General features: G+C 45.3%; 1 protein-coding gene across 8 annotated transcripts in view; it reads right to left on the bottom strand.

The window, feature by feature from the left end:
- Window positions 1–470: 470 nt before the first annotated feature.
- Window positions 471–15,991, bottom strand: part of LOC147892218 (bifunctional nitrilase/nitrile hydratase NIT4B-like) — a 73,998-nt gene continuing 58,477 nt past the window's right edge. For all 8 annotated transcript variants that reach the window (XM_087388620.1, XM_087388623.1, XM_087388619.1 and 5 more), the window contains 3 exons: window positions 1,744–2,037; window positions 1,345–1,626; window positions 471–1,072 (listed from right to left, as the gene is read on the bottom strand). In XM_087388620.1, coding sequence (XP_087244746.1) covers window positions 891–1,072; window positions 1,345–1,626; window positions 1,744–2,037 — 758 coding nt within the window. In that variant the 3' untranslated portion in view covers window positions 471–890. The remainder of the gene's footprint in view (window positions 1,073–1,344; window positions 1,627–1,743; window positions 2,038–15,991) is intronic.

Here is a 15,991-nt window from a genome sequence, read left to right as displayed (position 1 = left end):
GTGATTGTGGAATCGAGCTCTATGCAAATATTACCAAATGCCTCTCAAGTGAGCACCCCTAGATTTCTCTTCAGTAGAGTTTCATCATCATGCCCGATGCTAACATACACACCTATGAGGCCATATAGGTGAGACAACTTAGCAACTAGAGCTACAATCAAGTTTTGACTAATCTCTGGCAAACATGGAGCTACATTCAAACTATTGCCTTTCAAGTTGAAGATGATGGCTCCTTTTGTCGATTGTTTTCTTACCGATTGAAACTAGGATAATTCTATCATTTCTTTACCAACTTTTGAAATGCGAGGTGAACATTTTGTCATTAAGAGTTTCTCACTTCTTACCACCCCTTTTTTTCATGTTGAGCTTTGCTGTACCATGACAACCCACACAACTTGAGGACATTTTACCATAGGAATGAACTACCACCATCTCTCCCTTGATCATATTGATCTCATGCATTGTAGGATTAACTTTCATGTCGTGAGTACCTTTGTGGTAACTGAATTTCCAAAAACATCTAAATCATAATCACTGCATTCGACTTTTGCCTGATACAATACTTGATAGTTGGGTAGAAAACCAGTCAGTCATAGAGCTTTGTGTGCCGAAATCGGAAAGATTTGTTTCCATTTCTGAGTCTGCAGCAATTAGCTTCAGACCTTCAAACAGATTGTTAATCCACAAAGATTAAGCAGGTCGCTCTGGAATAGACCAAGCAGAGACCTCATAGGCATCTCCACTTTGTGAGTTCTTTAGATGTACTTAGAATTGTGGCTGTATATTTGGCATACCCATAGTTCACTTTCAGAATATTTCACAGGAGGTTCACAATTGCAGAGTGAGTGGTACAAACTACATATGTAGTAATGATTGTGAATGCTCTGCTATCATTTTGATAGGCTCAACCTTTTCAGGTCCACAGCAGCATCTTTCTCTACAGAAGTGGAGTTTGATGTAAACGCTACAGGAATGAGAGGGTGATCTCTCACTATAAGGCCAAGAACATCTGGTCGTGCATAATGACCCACCACATCAAAATCAAACTTTGCCCTGATTATATCGCCAAAATCTGCACAAGAATTTCGATGGAAATTATTTCGCACTAAAAATTCAATGGAAAGAGATGATACGAGTTGTGCAAAGCAGGGAGGGGTTGTTTTTAAAGGAGAATATCAGTGGTACCCCATCCCATCCTAGCAAAACTATTTGACCCACAACCAAATATTAAAAAAGCCTTCTTGAACAACAGGAAGCCGTATGTTCCATGGACCATGGGTGTCATGAGTCAATTTTAAGTCCCCACTTAACAAAAATAGCAATCAAAGTGTGGAATCCACTTACCTATATCCGCAGACACAAGTGCTTCACCTTCATAATTGGGTCCTGCCAACACAATCCCTAATGGAGAAATAATGACACTTCCTCCTGAGCACACAACAGCATCAGGCAGCGGCTCATCTTCTAAGCCTCCAAATACATATTCAGGTGGTGTGGGATAGTCTCTCCTGCGGCAAAACTGGTTTGCAGACAAGACAAAGCATCCACCTTCCAATGCAATGTGAGTCATTGATGCTTGCCAAGTCTCTCTCGAATCAGCTGTGGGTGCACAGTATAGTTCTATGCCTGCAACGACAGCAACAATAGCCCTTCTATAAGTTGAACATGAAGATCTTGCTTGCCACAAGGAGCATAAAAATGAGGTACTCAAGAGATAAAATCACTTCAATGCCAGTGACTAACCCTTGCCATACATTGCAGTTCTTAAAAGAGGCATTCTGTTCTCCCAGCAAATCAAAGCCCCAATGCGCCCAACTTGGGTTTCAATTACAGGCAATGTTGAACCATCACCAAAACCCCATATCAGCCGCTCAGATGCTGTAGGCATCAGTTTTCTATGCTTACCCAAGTACTGACCTTGGGAATCAAAGAAAAGCACACAGCAATAGAGAGTGGCGCCAGCTCGTTCAATAACCCCCATGACCAGATGCACCTTGTACCTTGCTGCCAATCCTGCCAATCTTTCTACCTCAGGCCCTGGAAAAACCAGCATTAGTTTCAAGAGATGAGAATAATGGAAGACTTTTTGAAGATGGTGCAAGAATAGTTCACTTTCTTACTTTTTAGTCTTGGACGATGAGAGGACAGACATAGGACATGGCAAATCCTTAATTTACAGAAGCACGTCAAATGTGGGTTAACACAAATTGATTGCAGCATCTTGCATTTGAAAGACTACCGCATGTGTGAAGGCTGTCTGTTGCAAGAAGTGCTATGTGTTTAGTCTAGAGCCTTCCTGTCATCTTCCCCTTCCACCCCCTCCTCTTCTCAATAAGGCCTTCCAGGCATATGAGTCCTCTCTATCTCATACTTATGCTAAGCTCCTCTGCTCTCTCTCTCTCTCTCTCTCTCTCTCTCTCTCTGTGTCTCTGGCACACATATGCCATCTCCGTTTATGATGTCCCACCTCACAACCTGACATGCCCTTTTGCCCATGCCAACCACATCCACCCCACTTACCACATGGAATATGCGAGCTGCACCGTACACACTCCACAAAACGCACAAGCCCAGGACCATAACCGAAAGACCATTTTGCTCATGGACGGGATGCATATGTCCCGATCTTGGCTCAGATGTTTAATGACGACGTATGTCATGGCTTTCCTCCCCTTTGGAGCACCACTGCCATGGTACTGATATACAAAGCTAGGGACCCGATGGATTACCACACTATTATGATTGGCCAAGATCTATACGTGTATATTGGAGAGGAGATCCACACCTTTGTAAAAAGACTCACAGGTAGAGGGGATTGGGACAAGCATGGTCTTAGAGGCAGTATTTGACTCTGGAACATATTTTCACCTCACAAGCCAAGAGGTGAGACAGAGGTCTCAGAAAGTCTATGCCTACTTCAAAGATTTTTGAAAGGCCTTTGACACAGTCCCACAAGCATGAATGGTTAGGAGGCTCCAAGAGTTGCAGATCCAAGGAGACATGATCTGGGGAGTGGGGAGACTATTGAGTCAATCAGAGGCATGGTACGGACCCTAGTGAGGCTATCTAGGAGGGTGATGAGACTATTGAGTCAGTCAGACGCATGGTACAGGCCCTAGGCGGCATGTTAGATTGGTCTGGGAGCACAATTGGTGTGAAACAAGGATGCTCTTTATCAGCAACACTTTTTGGAATTTACTTCAATGAGATCACAACCTTCATTGATGAACTTGGAAGTAATAGGTCACTGCTGGCAGACTTGATGTTACAGATAATCTTATATGCAAATGACATTACCTCACAGAGGGCTCTGCATTGGCATAGTTTCATGTAACAGGGGGGGACCATGGTAATTGTATAGGCCTACACTTACTTAGGGACAATATTTACCACGCCAGTGTTCATGATGATTCACAAAGCCAAGGCACTGTTCACGAGGGGTTAGTGAGCTTTGGCACAACTAGAAAGACAATGTTTTCAGGCACACTTCCAAGATCCCCCAAGAAAGGGGTGGCTGTTATGTTGGTGAGACCAATGGCCATGTATACAACACCTATTTTGTTAGAGATCAATGCACCCATCTGTGAGCCCACGATTGAGGGGACAAAGGGTCATCTGATCATAGGGGGCTGGGAGGGATCTAGGTTTTGTGAAGGGAGGAAGGCTGCCACATGGGCGCCTCCCTGGAGAATATGCAGGCTGCAAAGGTGCAGCATACGAGGGCAGCCAGGAGCCCCTTTTATAGGGCTGCCTGGCAGGCCTAACAGCCGACCTGGCTGGTCGGCCAGGATGCTCTTATGAGTCAGTCTAGGGCAGGGGTCGGCCCCCTCCCTAGTCTGCTTGCTCTTGCCTACATCAGGCCTATAAAAGGTCCCCCTCCCCTCCTCATTTTGTATCAGCCACTGAAGCAACAACAACAGCGTCCCGAGCAGAGGAAGAGGTCATCAAAGTTCCCAAAGTTCTGACACCCAAGTTAACCATTAAGAGGTACCGACAACTGAAGATCCTGAGGAACCAAAGGAACTAGAGGAAGAGCAAGATGCACCAGAGCCACCCCCGAAGTCAACTTCCGGTGATAGGAAGTTACCGACGTGGTATCTGAAGACCTTGTAGGATTCTAGGGTCACTGACATTCCCAAGTCAAGTTCAGGTGCTCAACGGTCACAACGCAATGTGCCTACACCCTCAGCCAACTTCACCTTGGTGGCTCAGCTCCACGAGCCGTGGACCTTTGAGGAGGCAAAAGATATACTCGAGTGTCAGGCTGCCATGAAGGTAGAGATGGATGCCATTCTAACACTTGGGACTTGGTGCACAAACCTCACAAGCAGAAGGTCATCGATACCAAGTGGGTGTACAAGCTAAAGTTAAGTCTGATGGGCACTTGGACAAATATAAAGCATGATTGGTGGTAAAAGGCTATGCCCTAGAGGAGGAGGTATATGTTGATCAACCACCTGGTTTTCAGGTTCCGGGGTCCATGTCAAAGGTATGCAGACTAAAGAAGGCATTGTACGGGCTGAAACAGGCCTCGAGAGCATGGTACCAATGCATCGATGTATTCTTCTCAAAGATTGGGTTGAATCGGAGCCCATCAGATGCGAACCTCTATCTCTTCTCAGAGGGGGATAAAAGGCTAGCTCTGATCCTATATGTTGACGAGCTGATTCAGCCTGATCCTTACTGATGACTGTCACGAGGCCCGAGGGCGTGAATTTTAGCCCATTCATGCTGGCTTGCATGTGGGCTAGACCCTGAGAAATAAAGCAGGCATGGCCTTAGGTTGCAAAGTGTGCAAGTTTCCCCCTACGGGTTAGTGCCTTGGGGGTGAATTAGTGATTAGGTCCAAAGAGGGGGCAAAGTACCCTTAGGACCCAAGTTGGCCATTGGTCGGGTCCCACTAGAACCACATAGGGCCTAGGGGGGGCAAATTAAAGACCTTGGCATGCCTATGCAAACCAATTTAGCCAGGAAGTCCATGGAAGGACCTGTGTTGGTCAATGGCCAGGGGCAGGCGTTTGGCGCACATGGGATGGGTGTTTGGTGCATGCGGGAGCTGACGGACTGCTGGCAGATAGCCGCTTGGACATTGTATGACCTACGTCTACTCCCTAGGAGGTCTTGGCTGATGACAAGCTGCTATTCGGGAGAATTGCTAGGTGTCGGCGCTGGCCTTTGATGCCTTAATCAAAGATGTTATAGGTGTTGTGGGACCCGTACATAACTATAGTAAGCTCTTTCCTTGACTGAAGAGCTTGACTTGGTTGGCGTTGTGACTAGCGGCTGGAACAAGGTAGCTGATTTCGAAATGAGCCTCGTTCCTTGATGTGAGCATCCAGTAAGGCTACCTACAAACACGAGTTGGGGCCCCTTGCTGGCTAGTAGAGGGCCCGGTTACTTGCAGGGTCAAGCCATTGGCTACTAGCAGCTCTGAAAGGGGCCTGGTTGCGCAAGGTCTACATAGATCAGCTCACATGAGTGAAATAGCTTTGGAAGCTTGCCTTGTTACAAAGAGCTAACTGTAAGCTACTATGAAAAATCAAATGGGCACACAGGGAATCTAAGCCTATTGGTGAGCTGTTTTTGGAAGAGCTGGCCAGACATTCTAATGCATTCACTGAGCAGGGGAACTCTCAGTGTGAAGTCCTTCTCCTAGTCCAAGCTTCCATGGATGCTAATTGGATTTTTAAGCTTCTATCCTTACTCAGAGGGGTAAGGTGGTTGAGAGGGCACGGCATTTGCAAGGGATTGTGTGACCAAGTATTGGTTACTTGGAACAATCCTAGGCTAAATACAAGCCATCTGGAGGCAGTCAATAGAGTGAGCGAGAAAAAGTGAGCAAGCCCAAAAAAGCGAGCGACAATTAGTTGAGTGGTTGGAAGATCAAGCAAGCAAAGAAAGAATCTAAGTATTTTATAAAATAATTGCTTGAAGTATAAAGTAGTTAAAAGGGTGGTTATGTGTCACATTTCTTAAAATTGAGTAGTCTAAAGTTAAGTACTATTGTAACATGACTCCATTTGGGTTTGGCAATTACCCCGGGGGGTTTGAGGGGTATTTTTTAGTGGGGGGACTTACATGCTGTTCATGTGCATGAGGGGATTTATAAAATAGCAACTTAATGTATGTAGATTTATGAAGGACTTTCACAATTTTAAGATTGAAAATGTAAACATGTACAAGGGTTTAACCATTTACATGAAAAAATGTAAAAATGCAAGAATAGGGTTAATTTTTAACACATGCTTACTTGCACATGCTTTATGGGTTTATGAAGAGTGATCCCAAGAGTGCAATTAAAAGGTAGAGGATGTTAAATTTTGGTTTTTATTTTGCCAAAATAGACAGTGTCGTGTTGCTCCACATTGTGGGAAACCTTGCTTTAAACTTGGTGCAAGAAATTGGACAGAATTTCACAAAATTCATATTCTGATGCACACAATTTTTTTAGATGGTGCAAAAAGGCATGATATTCATCTAAATCATGCCTTGTCATTTGATTTGATATGTTACATATTATCACGTTTTTGTGCACCATCTAGTAAAATTTACTACACCAAAATATGAATTTGTGGTCAATTTGCTGCATTGGTAAGATTAGTGGGAGGTAAGAATAAATCATTAGGGAAGGATATTTTTGTAGCAACAAAGAAACATGGGTTTTGTTCCAAGAGTGAACAGAGTTAAAAAAGCTAAGCATTTACATATGCATGGAATCTACACTAATCCATGCAAGGAGTCCTTGGAACCACCCCACTTGTGTGGAAGGTCGCATTGATGATCTCAATTACTCTACTGGAAAGAGAGAACTTGATTGCAGTAGGATTTGTCTTTGATACAAACAATGACTTGGAAATTAAACATACAAACTGTCTCATGGATGATGTGAAATTAGTGTTAGTGGCTTGAAAGTTATATGCATATTTAACCTTCTAGCATTGAGGAAACATATGGACTTTTGAATAAGTTATTATTTTTTCCTACTGAAATGGGGGATTTGTAATTCTTTTATTGTTTTTTATCGCTCGCTTTTTTTGGCTCGCTCGCTTTTTGGTAATCATCAGCCATTTGGAATAGAAATGGATGCATGTTTGCCATGTTTGGTAGCAGCCATTCTTAACAAAGAACGTACATTGGTTATGGATACCTAGCGGGTTGTGTAATGCCCTTGATGACAAAGAGTGATTGGTTGCTCACTCACACTTTGTTCCTTCTTGTGAACTGTGTTTGGGGAAGCTTAGTTAGCAGGGTGGTCCACAGTGGATGCTTGCAATTCAAGTTCATGTTCCCCAGGTTCAAGGCAAACTAGCTATGCTCTCACCCATTGCTTGGGTATTTCAGTGAATCAGTTGACACCTGTGGTAGTTTGGGGAGTTATGTAGCCCCGTTTGGGCTGCTAGCAACAACTCCAAGTTTTATGCAACTGTTTGCACTAAGATGGATACCTATTGCCATTTGGGTGTGAGAGCAAGGCCCAACAAGATTAATGCTTGGGACACTAATGCCTACTGAGAGTGGGAAATGCAATGAATGCAAATGAGATTGAACTCATTGTGTATCTATTTGCAGGTCTCTCCATTTAGAAAAGAAATGCTGAAAGGGGCGCCAAGATTTGGGGCTAATTTGTGTCTTCATTTTGGTGTAGGGGCACTCTAGCTCCCAATCTGCCAATTGTATATTTGCTGAATTGTTAATATAACAGTGTTGGCTGGTTATTTGTTAGCTCTATTGCCCTTTAATTTATTGAAGGCCGGTTTCAGTGACCATACTAGGAAGATCTCTCACGTCAAGAAACTACTAATGGAGGGGTTTGAGATGACAGATTTGGGACCTCTCCACCATTACTTCCTTGGGATCGAGGTCAGGCACAACAAAGACAGCATCTTCCTTTCGCAGGAGAAACATTGTCGAGAGATACTGAAGCAGTTCGAGATGACGGACTGCAAGGATGCTATGACATCGATGGAGGTTGGGCAGAAGTTGAGCTTACTTGACTCTTTAGATCTTGTAGATGCTAGCACGTATCAACGGTTGGTGGGCAATCTGCTTTATCTAACCAACGCCAGGCCCAAACATCTCCTTTGCCGTTGGGCTGTTGTGTCAGATCTCTGCCAAAACCAAGGAGAATCACTGGGAGGCAGGTCTACAGGTGCTGAGGTATCTTTAGGGTATTTGCACAAACGGGATTACATACACCATAGGGATTGAGTTAGGTGGATTCTATGACTCAGATTGGGCAGGTGATAGCGACACCAAGCGTTCGACTTCAAGATCGTCATGTCAACCATAGTCACGGAAGCCCCACGGCTTGATTATGGTGAGGCAGGAAACCAAGAGGGCTCAGCAGCACAAGTAGGGCCTAGAGGGCTTGGGTCTAGGGTCACACCTAGGCCTAGGAAATAAATGAGGAGGTGCAAAAGAAGCCCAAGAGAGGGCTCATATGCTAAGGTCCCTTGGGGGACACATGGCGCCAATTGGGAAGGCCACATGGCAAGTTCTGGGCTTGGGGGAGGATTCCAGAGGAAGAGCTCAAAGTGGAAGGAGGAGGGCTCATATGCTAAGGTCCCTTGGGGGACACATGGCGCCAATTGGGAAGGCCACATGGCAAGTTCTGGGCTTGGGGGAGGATTCCAGAGGAAGAGCTCAAAGTGGAAGGAGGAGGTCGACGGAGGGATCTCACGAGAAGCAGAGCAGGAGTCCGTAGCTCAATCTATAGCCCTCTATGTTGTCAAGTATATGTTGGGGTAAAGGCACATTGCCACCCTTTAAATGTTACGACTGCTATGACTGTCCTAAGACAGTCATAGGGTGAATACCTAATCCTAATAAAACCTTTGAGTTTGTGGTGTGGCTCAAGGCATTCTTTACACACCCACACTCCTTGTGTCACGCTCTCCTACTGTTCCACTCCCCCCTTTTCCCTTACAAGTGGTATCAGAGCCACCCTCTCCCTCTCACTCCGGTCTACCCCTCCCTCTCCCCTCGGGCCTCGTGCCCTCTGTCAGCAGGCAGCACGCGGTGTGCTTCAGGGCGCAGCAGCAAGCAAGCAGGGCGCAGCAAGCAAGACGCAGCCGCGTGCAGCAGGTGCGCGAGCAGCCATAGCTACAGCAGCAGCTAGCTGCTACCAGCAACCGGCGGCCGCAGCCTACCAGGCGACCGCAGCCAGCGGCTGCAACCAGCCGACCGGCTGCAAGGCAGCAGCCGACCAGCCAGTCGCGACCGCGACCAGCCGCGACAGGCAGCCGACCGTGCAGCTGTTAGCTGCCGGGTCGTGTGACCAGCAGCAGCCGGCTGCACACAGGCAGCCGACCTCCATCAGCGGGCTGTGAACAGCCATGCACGTACAGGTACAGCCATACCGGCTGTACCCTCAGCCAAGGTTCGAGATTTTTTTTTTTTTTGAGAATTTCGACATTTTTTTTGGGGGATCCGTGCCCTCGCAAGTACAGGGTACAGCAGGTACCCTGCGCAGGTACAGAAGGTACAGCTGCACAGGCACAAACAGATTTGTTTGGGGAAGAAGGAAAAAGTGAGAGCACTCTGCTCTTCTACGTGGTACTTGCAAGTACACGCAGGTACAGAAGTACAACGAGTTTTTTTTCTTGATGCATTCTCGGAATTTTTTCAGTTTTTTAAAACTGTGTGTTTGAGGTACAGCAAGTACACTCGTGTCCCTCGTGCTTGAGGTGACTAGTGCCACAGTGTGTGGTGGTTGCACAGTTATTTTTCGGGAAGGTCAGATGCCTTATTTTGCAGAGGACTTTTATGCTTACACTAGGGCTTTTGCCTGACAATGAATGCAGTGTATGCCTTGGGGCAGTGTGGAGCCAGGGTGCCCACATTGGTCTCGTTTTTCGCAGTGTATCAGTGACATTTCTTTGCAGGTCACATTTTGTGTACGGCACTTAGAAAATCTCAGTTGAGCCACGCTTGGCCAGGGCGCATCGAGTTTTACTCGGTCCCTAACTGTCCATCGTTGACGGTGCTCAAAAGATCTTCTTTTCGGTGTTTGTACGTTGGGATCTGTGTTGCTACTGTGCACACAAGCAGTTTATGCATTACATTGTCAGGTGAAAGTGCCAGGAGAGCGCTGAATTTTGTATGCTACCTCATTGTTTATCACTTGGTACAGGTGTCAAATCAAGGGGCTTTTGCCCAGATTTTGCTTGTGAGCACTTGAGTTACTGTTTGAGAACTTCATATGCCTTTTCTCCCCTTGGCAGAAGGGTGATTGCTTGGGATTTGTCCCATACTTTGTTGCAGGTTTGTGACAGGCTGAGGTGTTTGGAGCCTTTTTCAGTGGACAAAACAGTGTATGCCAAGTGGTTTATGCATACAAAATCAGTGCAATACCTCATCTGAGGTGGGAGAAGTGTCCACGACAGCAGTGTTTTGTGCTTCGTCAGATGATGTTGCACTGATAAAACACTTGTGGAACAGCTGCAGCAATTCTGTAGTTACTGGTTTATGCCTATTTGAGCACGGTACAGTGTGTCAGAAGGTACAGTGACTGGAGGGAAAATTTTCTGTTTTGCTGCAGGTTTTTTTTGTCAGTTAAAAATTTAAAAAAAAAAAAAAAAAAGCACTATTGTGAGTAGGTTTTCTGAGAAATCAGAATTTTATTTAGTCATTTTTTTGACTTACAGGGAGTCAGGCACTTTCCTTGTCTGATATGGCATCAGGGGGAAGTGAATCCTCAATACTGAACATAAAGAAATTGGAAGGGGCACACAATTATGCATTATGGGCAGAACAGTGTTTGAATGTACTTCTGCTAAAGAAGATTTCTAAGCCCATAAGGTTGAAGGGTGTCAAGCCATCTGGGATGGCAGATGATGAGTGGGAGGAGCTTGATTTGTCCGCAAGGGCGGCTATCATGCTTACTCTCACTGATTCTCTTGTGTTCAATGTTCAGGCAGAAAAGACCTCTTATGGCCTATGGCAGAGGCTAGAAGAGTTGTATGCCCAAAAGAGTTCAGCCACTAAGGTTTATTGGTTGAAGAAGCTTGCCGACCTTCGCATGAAGGAAGGTACAGCTATGACCTCACACTTGAGTGAGTTCAATGCCATCTTTACTCAGCTTATTGCACAGGGTTTGAACTTGGACAAGGAGTTCAAGGCTGCATTTTTGCTGTGTACCCTCCCTGAGAGTTGGGACACTTTTAAGACAACCCTGTCTAATTCAAATGTCACTCTTATATGTATGCTGATGTGGAGAGCTCTCTTCTCATGGAGGAGATGAGCAGGAAGAATAATGCGGGCAGCAAGTTTTCCAATGCTTTGCAGGTACAGGAAAGAGGTAGGACTCAGCAGAAGGGGAGATCTGCTGGCAAGTCCAAATCCCGCAGTCATTCCCGTGGCAAAAAGGATATTGAATGCTTTTACTGTGGCAAGAAGGGACACGTGAAGTCTAAGTGCTTTAAGTTTATACGGGATCAGAAAGCCAAGAAGGCTGAGGCAAAGGATGCAGGCAGTGGAAGCAAAGGCAAAGGCAAGGCCAAGGGAGATGACACTGATGCAGTGAATGTTGCAGCAGAGGACAGTGACAGTGACAGACATGATGCATTATGTTCTTCTGCTGTAATTGCATATACATTGGTTGTTGATGGCCATGACATGCACACCTGGCTCTTGGATTCAGGTGCTTCTTTTCATGTTACGCCTCATAGGGAGTGGTTTACTTCCTACACAAGTACTCATGGAGTTGTTCACCTTGGGAACAACTATGCATGTCAGATTGCAGGGATTGGCAGTATACAGATAGTATTCCCTGACGGACGCATATTTATGCTTAATGGTGTTCGCCATGTGCCGCAAATCAAGAAAAATCTGATTAGCACTGGCTTGTTGGATGACAGTGGTTACCACACCACATTTGGGGATTCCAAATGGGTGATTACTGATGGCCAGGTTGTAGTGGCTGAGGGTTATAAGAGTGATACCTTGTACCCTCTTTATGTTTCCAGTGTAGGTAATCATGTTGTTGCCATAACCGAGCTGCCGAAGGTTTCATTGTGGCATAGCCGGTTGGGACACATGTCCGTTAAAAGAATGCAAGAACTGTCACGTTTGGGTTATCTGCCGTCTCTTTCATTTTCAAATTTGCCTACTTGTGATCATTGCATTTTTGGAAAGCATTCTATGGCTCCTCATAAGAGGAGAACTCCCCAGAATAGAGCACCCCTTGATCTAGTGCACACTGATTTGTGTGAGATGCCACAGCTATCACTAGGGGGTGCAAAGTATTTCATTACTTTTATTGATGATGCCACACGCAAAGTGTGGGTCTATTTCTTGAAGCATAAGAGCGATGCCTTAGATGCTTTCAAGAAGTTTGTCGCTCAGGTTGAGAATCGGACAGGATGCAGGCTGAAATGCCTCAGATCCGATAATGGGGGTGAGTATGTGTCACATGCTTTTGTACAGTTATGCGAAGCTAAGGGCATTAAACAGGAACTCACAGCCCCTCATAATGCATCTCAAAATGGTGTGAGTGAGCGAATGAATCGGACTATCCAGGAGAAAGTTCGATGTATGTTGTCTTATGCTGCATTGCCCCATGGCTTTTGGGCAGAAGCCGTGCAAACAGCAGTTCACCTAATTAACAGGTCGCCGAACAAGGCTTTGGAGTTGAAAGTGCCAGAGGAGGTGTGGTCTGGCAAGCCACCTTCATATAAGCACTTACGTGTGTTTGGCTGCGAGTGCTTTGCTCATGTACGCAAAGAACTGCGCACCAAACTGGAACCAAAGTCTTTTAGATGCATCTTCATGGGTTACGGTGACGAAGGTGAAATGGGGTATAGGTTATGGGATCCTGTCAAACGGAAGATTATACGCAGCAATGACGTCATCTTTAAAGAGGATAGTGTACACAAAGAACCCATGCAACCTGTGGAATACAGGAGGGTTGTTTATGATGATGTCGAACAGCAAAGAATGCCCATTGATATGCAGCAGCAGGCTGCTATAAATAACCCTGTTCAAGAGAATATACAGGCTGAAAATCAGCCAGACAATTTTGCCAATGATGCACCACTGGATATGCCAGCAAATGGCGCTGTAGGACAGCCAAATATGGTGGTACAGCCACCCGTCATGCATGACGAACAGGCTAGACAGCAGCCTAATACGGAGCATTTTGTTAGGAGGAGCACCCGTGTACAACGGCCTCCTGACAGGTTTGTTCCAGGAGCCAAAAATGTGGCTGATTTTATCATGCTGACAGATTGTGGTGAGCCTTCCAGCTTCAGGGAAGCTATGGGAAGAACAGAGAAAAGGAAGTGGGAGAAAGCCATGCAGTCAGAAATGGACTCCCTACTTCAAAATGATACATGGGACTTGGTGCAGCTACCTGCAGACAGAAAGGTTTTGCCATGCAAGTGGGTTTACAAAGTCAAAGTGGATTCAAATGCTTTACCGAGGTATAAGGCCAGATTGGTTGCCAAGGGATTTAAGCAGGAGAAGGGCATTGACTTTGATGAGATCTTTTCCCCTGTAGTCAAGATGACTACTTTGAGAGCAGTGTTAGCTCTTGTTGCTCATGAGGACATGGATTTATGTCAGATGGATGTGAAGACTGCTTTTCTTCACGGAGATCTCCATGATGAGATCTACATGAGTCAGCCAGAGGGATATGCTATTAAAGGGAAAGAGCAGCTTGTGTGTAAGCTCAAGAGGAGCTTGTATGGACTCAAGCAGGCGCCAAGGGAATGGTACAAGAAGTTTGATGCCTTCATGCAGTCCCAAGGGTATCATAGGTGTGAGACCGATCACTGCTTGTACACCAAACGGGCAAAGGATGGCAGTTTGATGCTACTCATTCTATATGTGGATGACATGCTGATTGCCAGCAAATCTCGGCAGGAGATTATTGCTTTGAAGAAGCAACTACATAAGTCTTTTGACATGAAAGACTTGGGTGATGCAAATCACATACTAGGTATGCGGATTACTCGTGACAGGTCTAAGGGACTTTTGTTTCTGTCACAGGAAGAGTATATTGGCAAGGTACTGCAGAGGTTTAAAATGGAGGGGGGGAAGTCTATTAGTACCCCGTTGCCTCCTCATTTAAAACTCAGCCGTAAGGACAGCCCCAGATCAGATGATGATAAGGCTGAGATGGCCAAGGTTCCGTATGCATCTGCAGTTGGTTCTTTGATGTATGCCATGGTTGCCACTCGTCCGGATATTGCTTTTGCGGTGGGAGTCATCAGCAGGTATATGGCAAATCCAGGCAAGCGGCACTGGGAAGCAGTGAAAGGCGTCTTGAGGTATCTCAAGGGTACCAAAGACTTGTGCATATGCTATGGTAGGTAGGATGCATTGGTGCATGGTTTTACAGATTCAGACTATGCAAGAAATGCAGATAACCGGAAGTCTACTACCGGTTATATTTTCACGTTTGCAGGAGGTCCTATATCATGGGTGTCTCGGTTGTAGAAATGCATTGCACTGTCAACCACTGAAGCTGAATATATTGCAGCCACTGAGGCTTGCAAGGAAGCAATATGGCTTACTCGGCTGGTGGGAGATTTGGGCATTACAGGAGATATACCAGTTTTGCATTGTGATAGTCAGAGTGCTATCATGTTGGCAAAGAATCCGGTCTTTCATCAGAAGACCAAGCACATAGATGTGAAATATCATTTTATCAGGAAGGTACTGGAGGACAAGCAGCTTGAGCTTGTGAAGGTGCACACTGATGATAATCCTACAGATTTGCTCACTAAGAGCTTGCCTACAGAGCGGTTTGCACATTGTCGCCACATCATGGGATTAGGATGAGACCATTCTTATTTTATGGTCTTGTATACAGTAATTGTATATTGCTGTAATTTTTTATTCTTTTCTCCCCTTTAGGCACATTGGCCTTTAGGTGGGAGGTTGTTGGGGTAAAGGCACATTGCCACCCTTTAAATGTTACGACTGCTATGACTGTCCTAAGACAGTCATAGGGTGAATACCTAATCCTAATAAAACCTTTGAGTTTGTGGTGTGGCTCAAGGCATTCTTTACACACCCACACTCCTTGTGTCACGCTCTCCTACTGTTCCACTCCCCCCTTTTCCCTCACAGTATAACACTGGTATCAGAGCACAACGCATACGTTCTGGGAAGAGAATTCGGTTGCATATTTTGGTTTTCTTCACCATCAAATTGACAACGACAAGATGATCTAGAGGTCAAATATACAAACCATAATTAAGAATGGATAATCGCCACTCACAAATCGTCACTTTAAAAGGCTAGCCTCGTCTAAGACTTTGCAAAAAACAGAGCAGCAACAGTTATTCTTCTTCGCCCTTGTTTGTGTGCATCATCAAATCCCAAGGAAGTAATGCTCAAATCTATGGCTGAGATGGGGATAATAAATCGACACAAATCTAACAGCTCAAAGTTTTGCCAACGAATGGGCAACTTGTCATTTTTTCTATCCGCATGTAGAAAATTAGAGTCGTGACTAGAGGAGAGACAAGTTTCCAACAATTGCCAAAGCTATCGATAGCATGTGGATGACGACTGAGAAGCAAAACTCTGAGCACGTAGTTGACACGGAGTCGTCGACCTGCACTTACCTTTGTTTAGTTCCCGAAGTTGGATCATCAAGTGCAATTATCTCAACAGGCTCCCCGCATCTCATGTACTTTATGATATTGCACACGAATTCAAACTTGGAAAGAACAACTACACGTCTCGAAGGCTTGATTGAGATTTGTGAGCCTTGTGAGGTGGTTTAACTTCGACACGAATATCTACAAGAGCTGTCATGACGGTTTCGTCGTCAATGCAGAGAGCAAAGAAAGAAATCACCACAGTTGCCATGTCATCAAAGGGCCCTTAGACCTTAGAAAAAGCCACCTCATCATTTCTTTTATACCCCTCTTTCCCTCTCTCTAAAGTTTAAAGCCTCCTTTACTTTCCAAAGGTTCTAAGGTTCTTTGCACCCCCTCTACCTCTCCAAGTTCATTACCCACAAGCATCCAAAACTCCT

Source organism: Dipteris shenzhenensis, chromosome 17 (assembly GCF_047967505.1).
Source record: "Dipteris shenzhenensis isolate YYH24624 ecotype China chromosome 17, Dip_SZ_1.0, whole genome shotgun sequence".
Classification (NCBI taxonomy): Eukaryota; Viridiplantae; Streptophyta; class Polypodiopsida; order Gleicheniales; family Dipteridaceae; genus Dipteris; species Dipteris shenzhenensis.
Note: the sequence above shows the minus strand (reverse complement) of the source record. Positions and strands in the feature narration are given on the sequence as shown.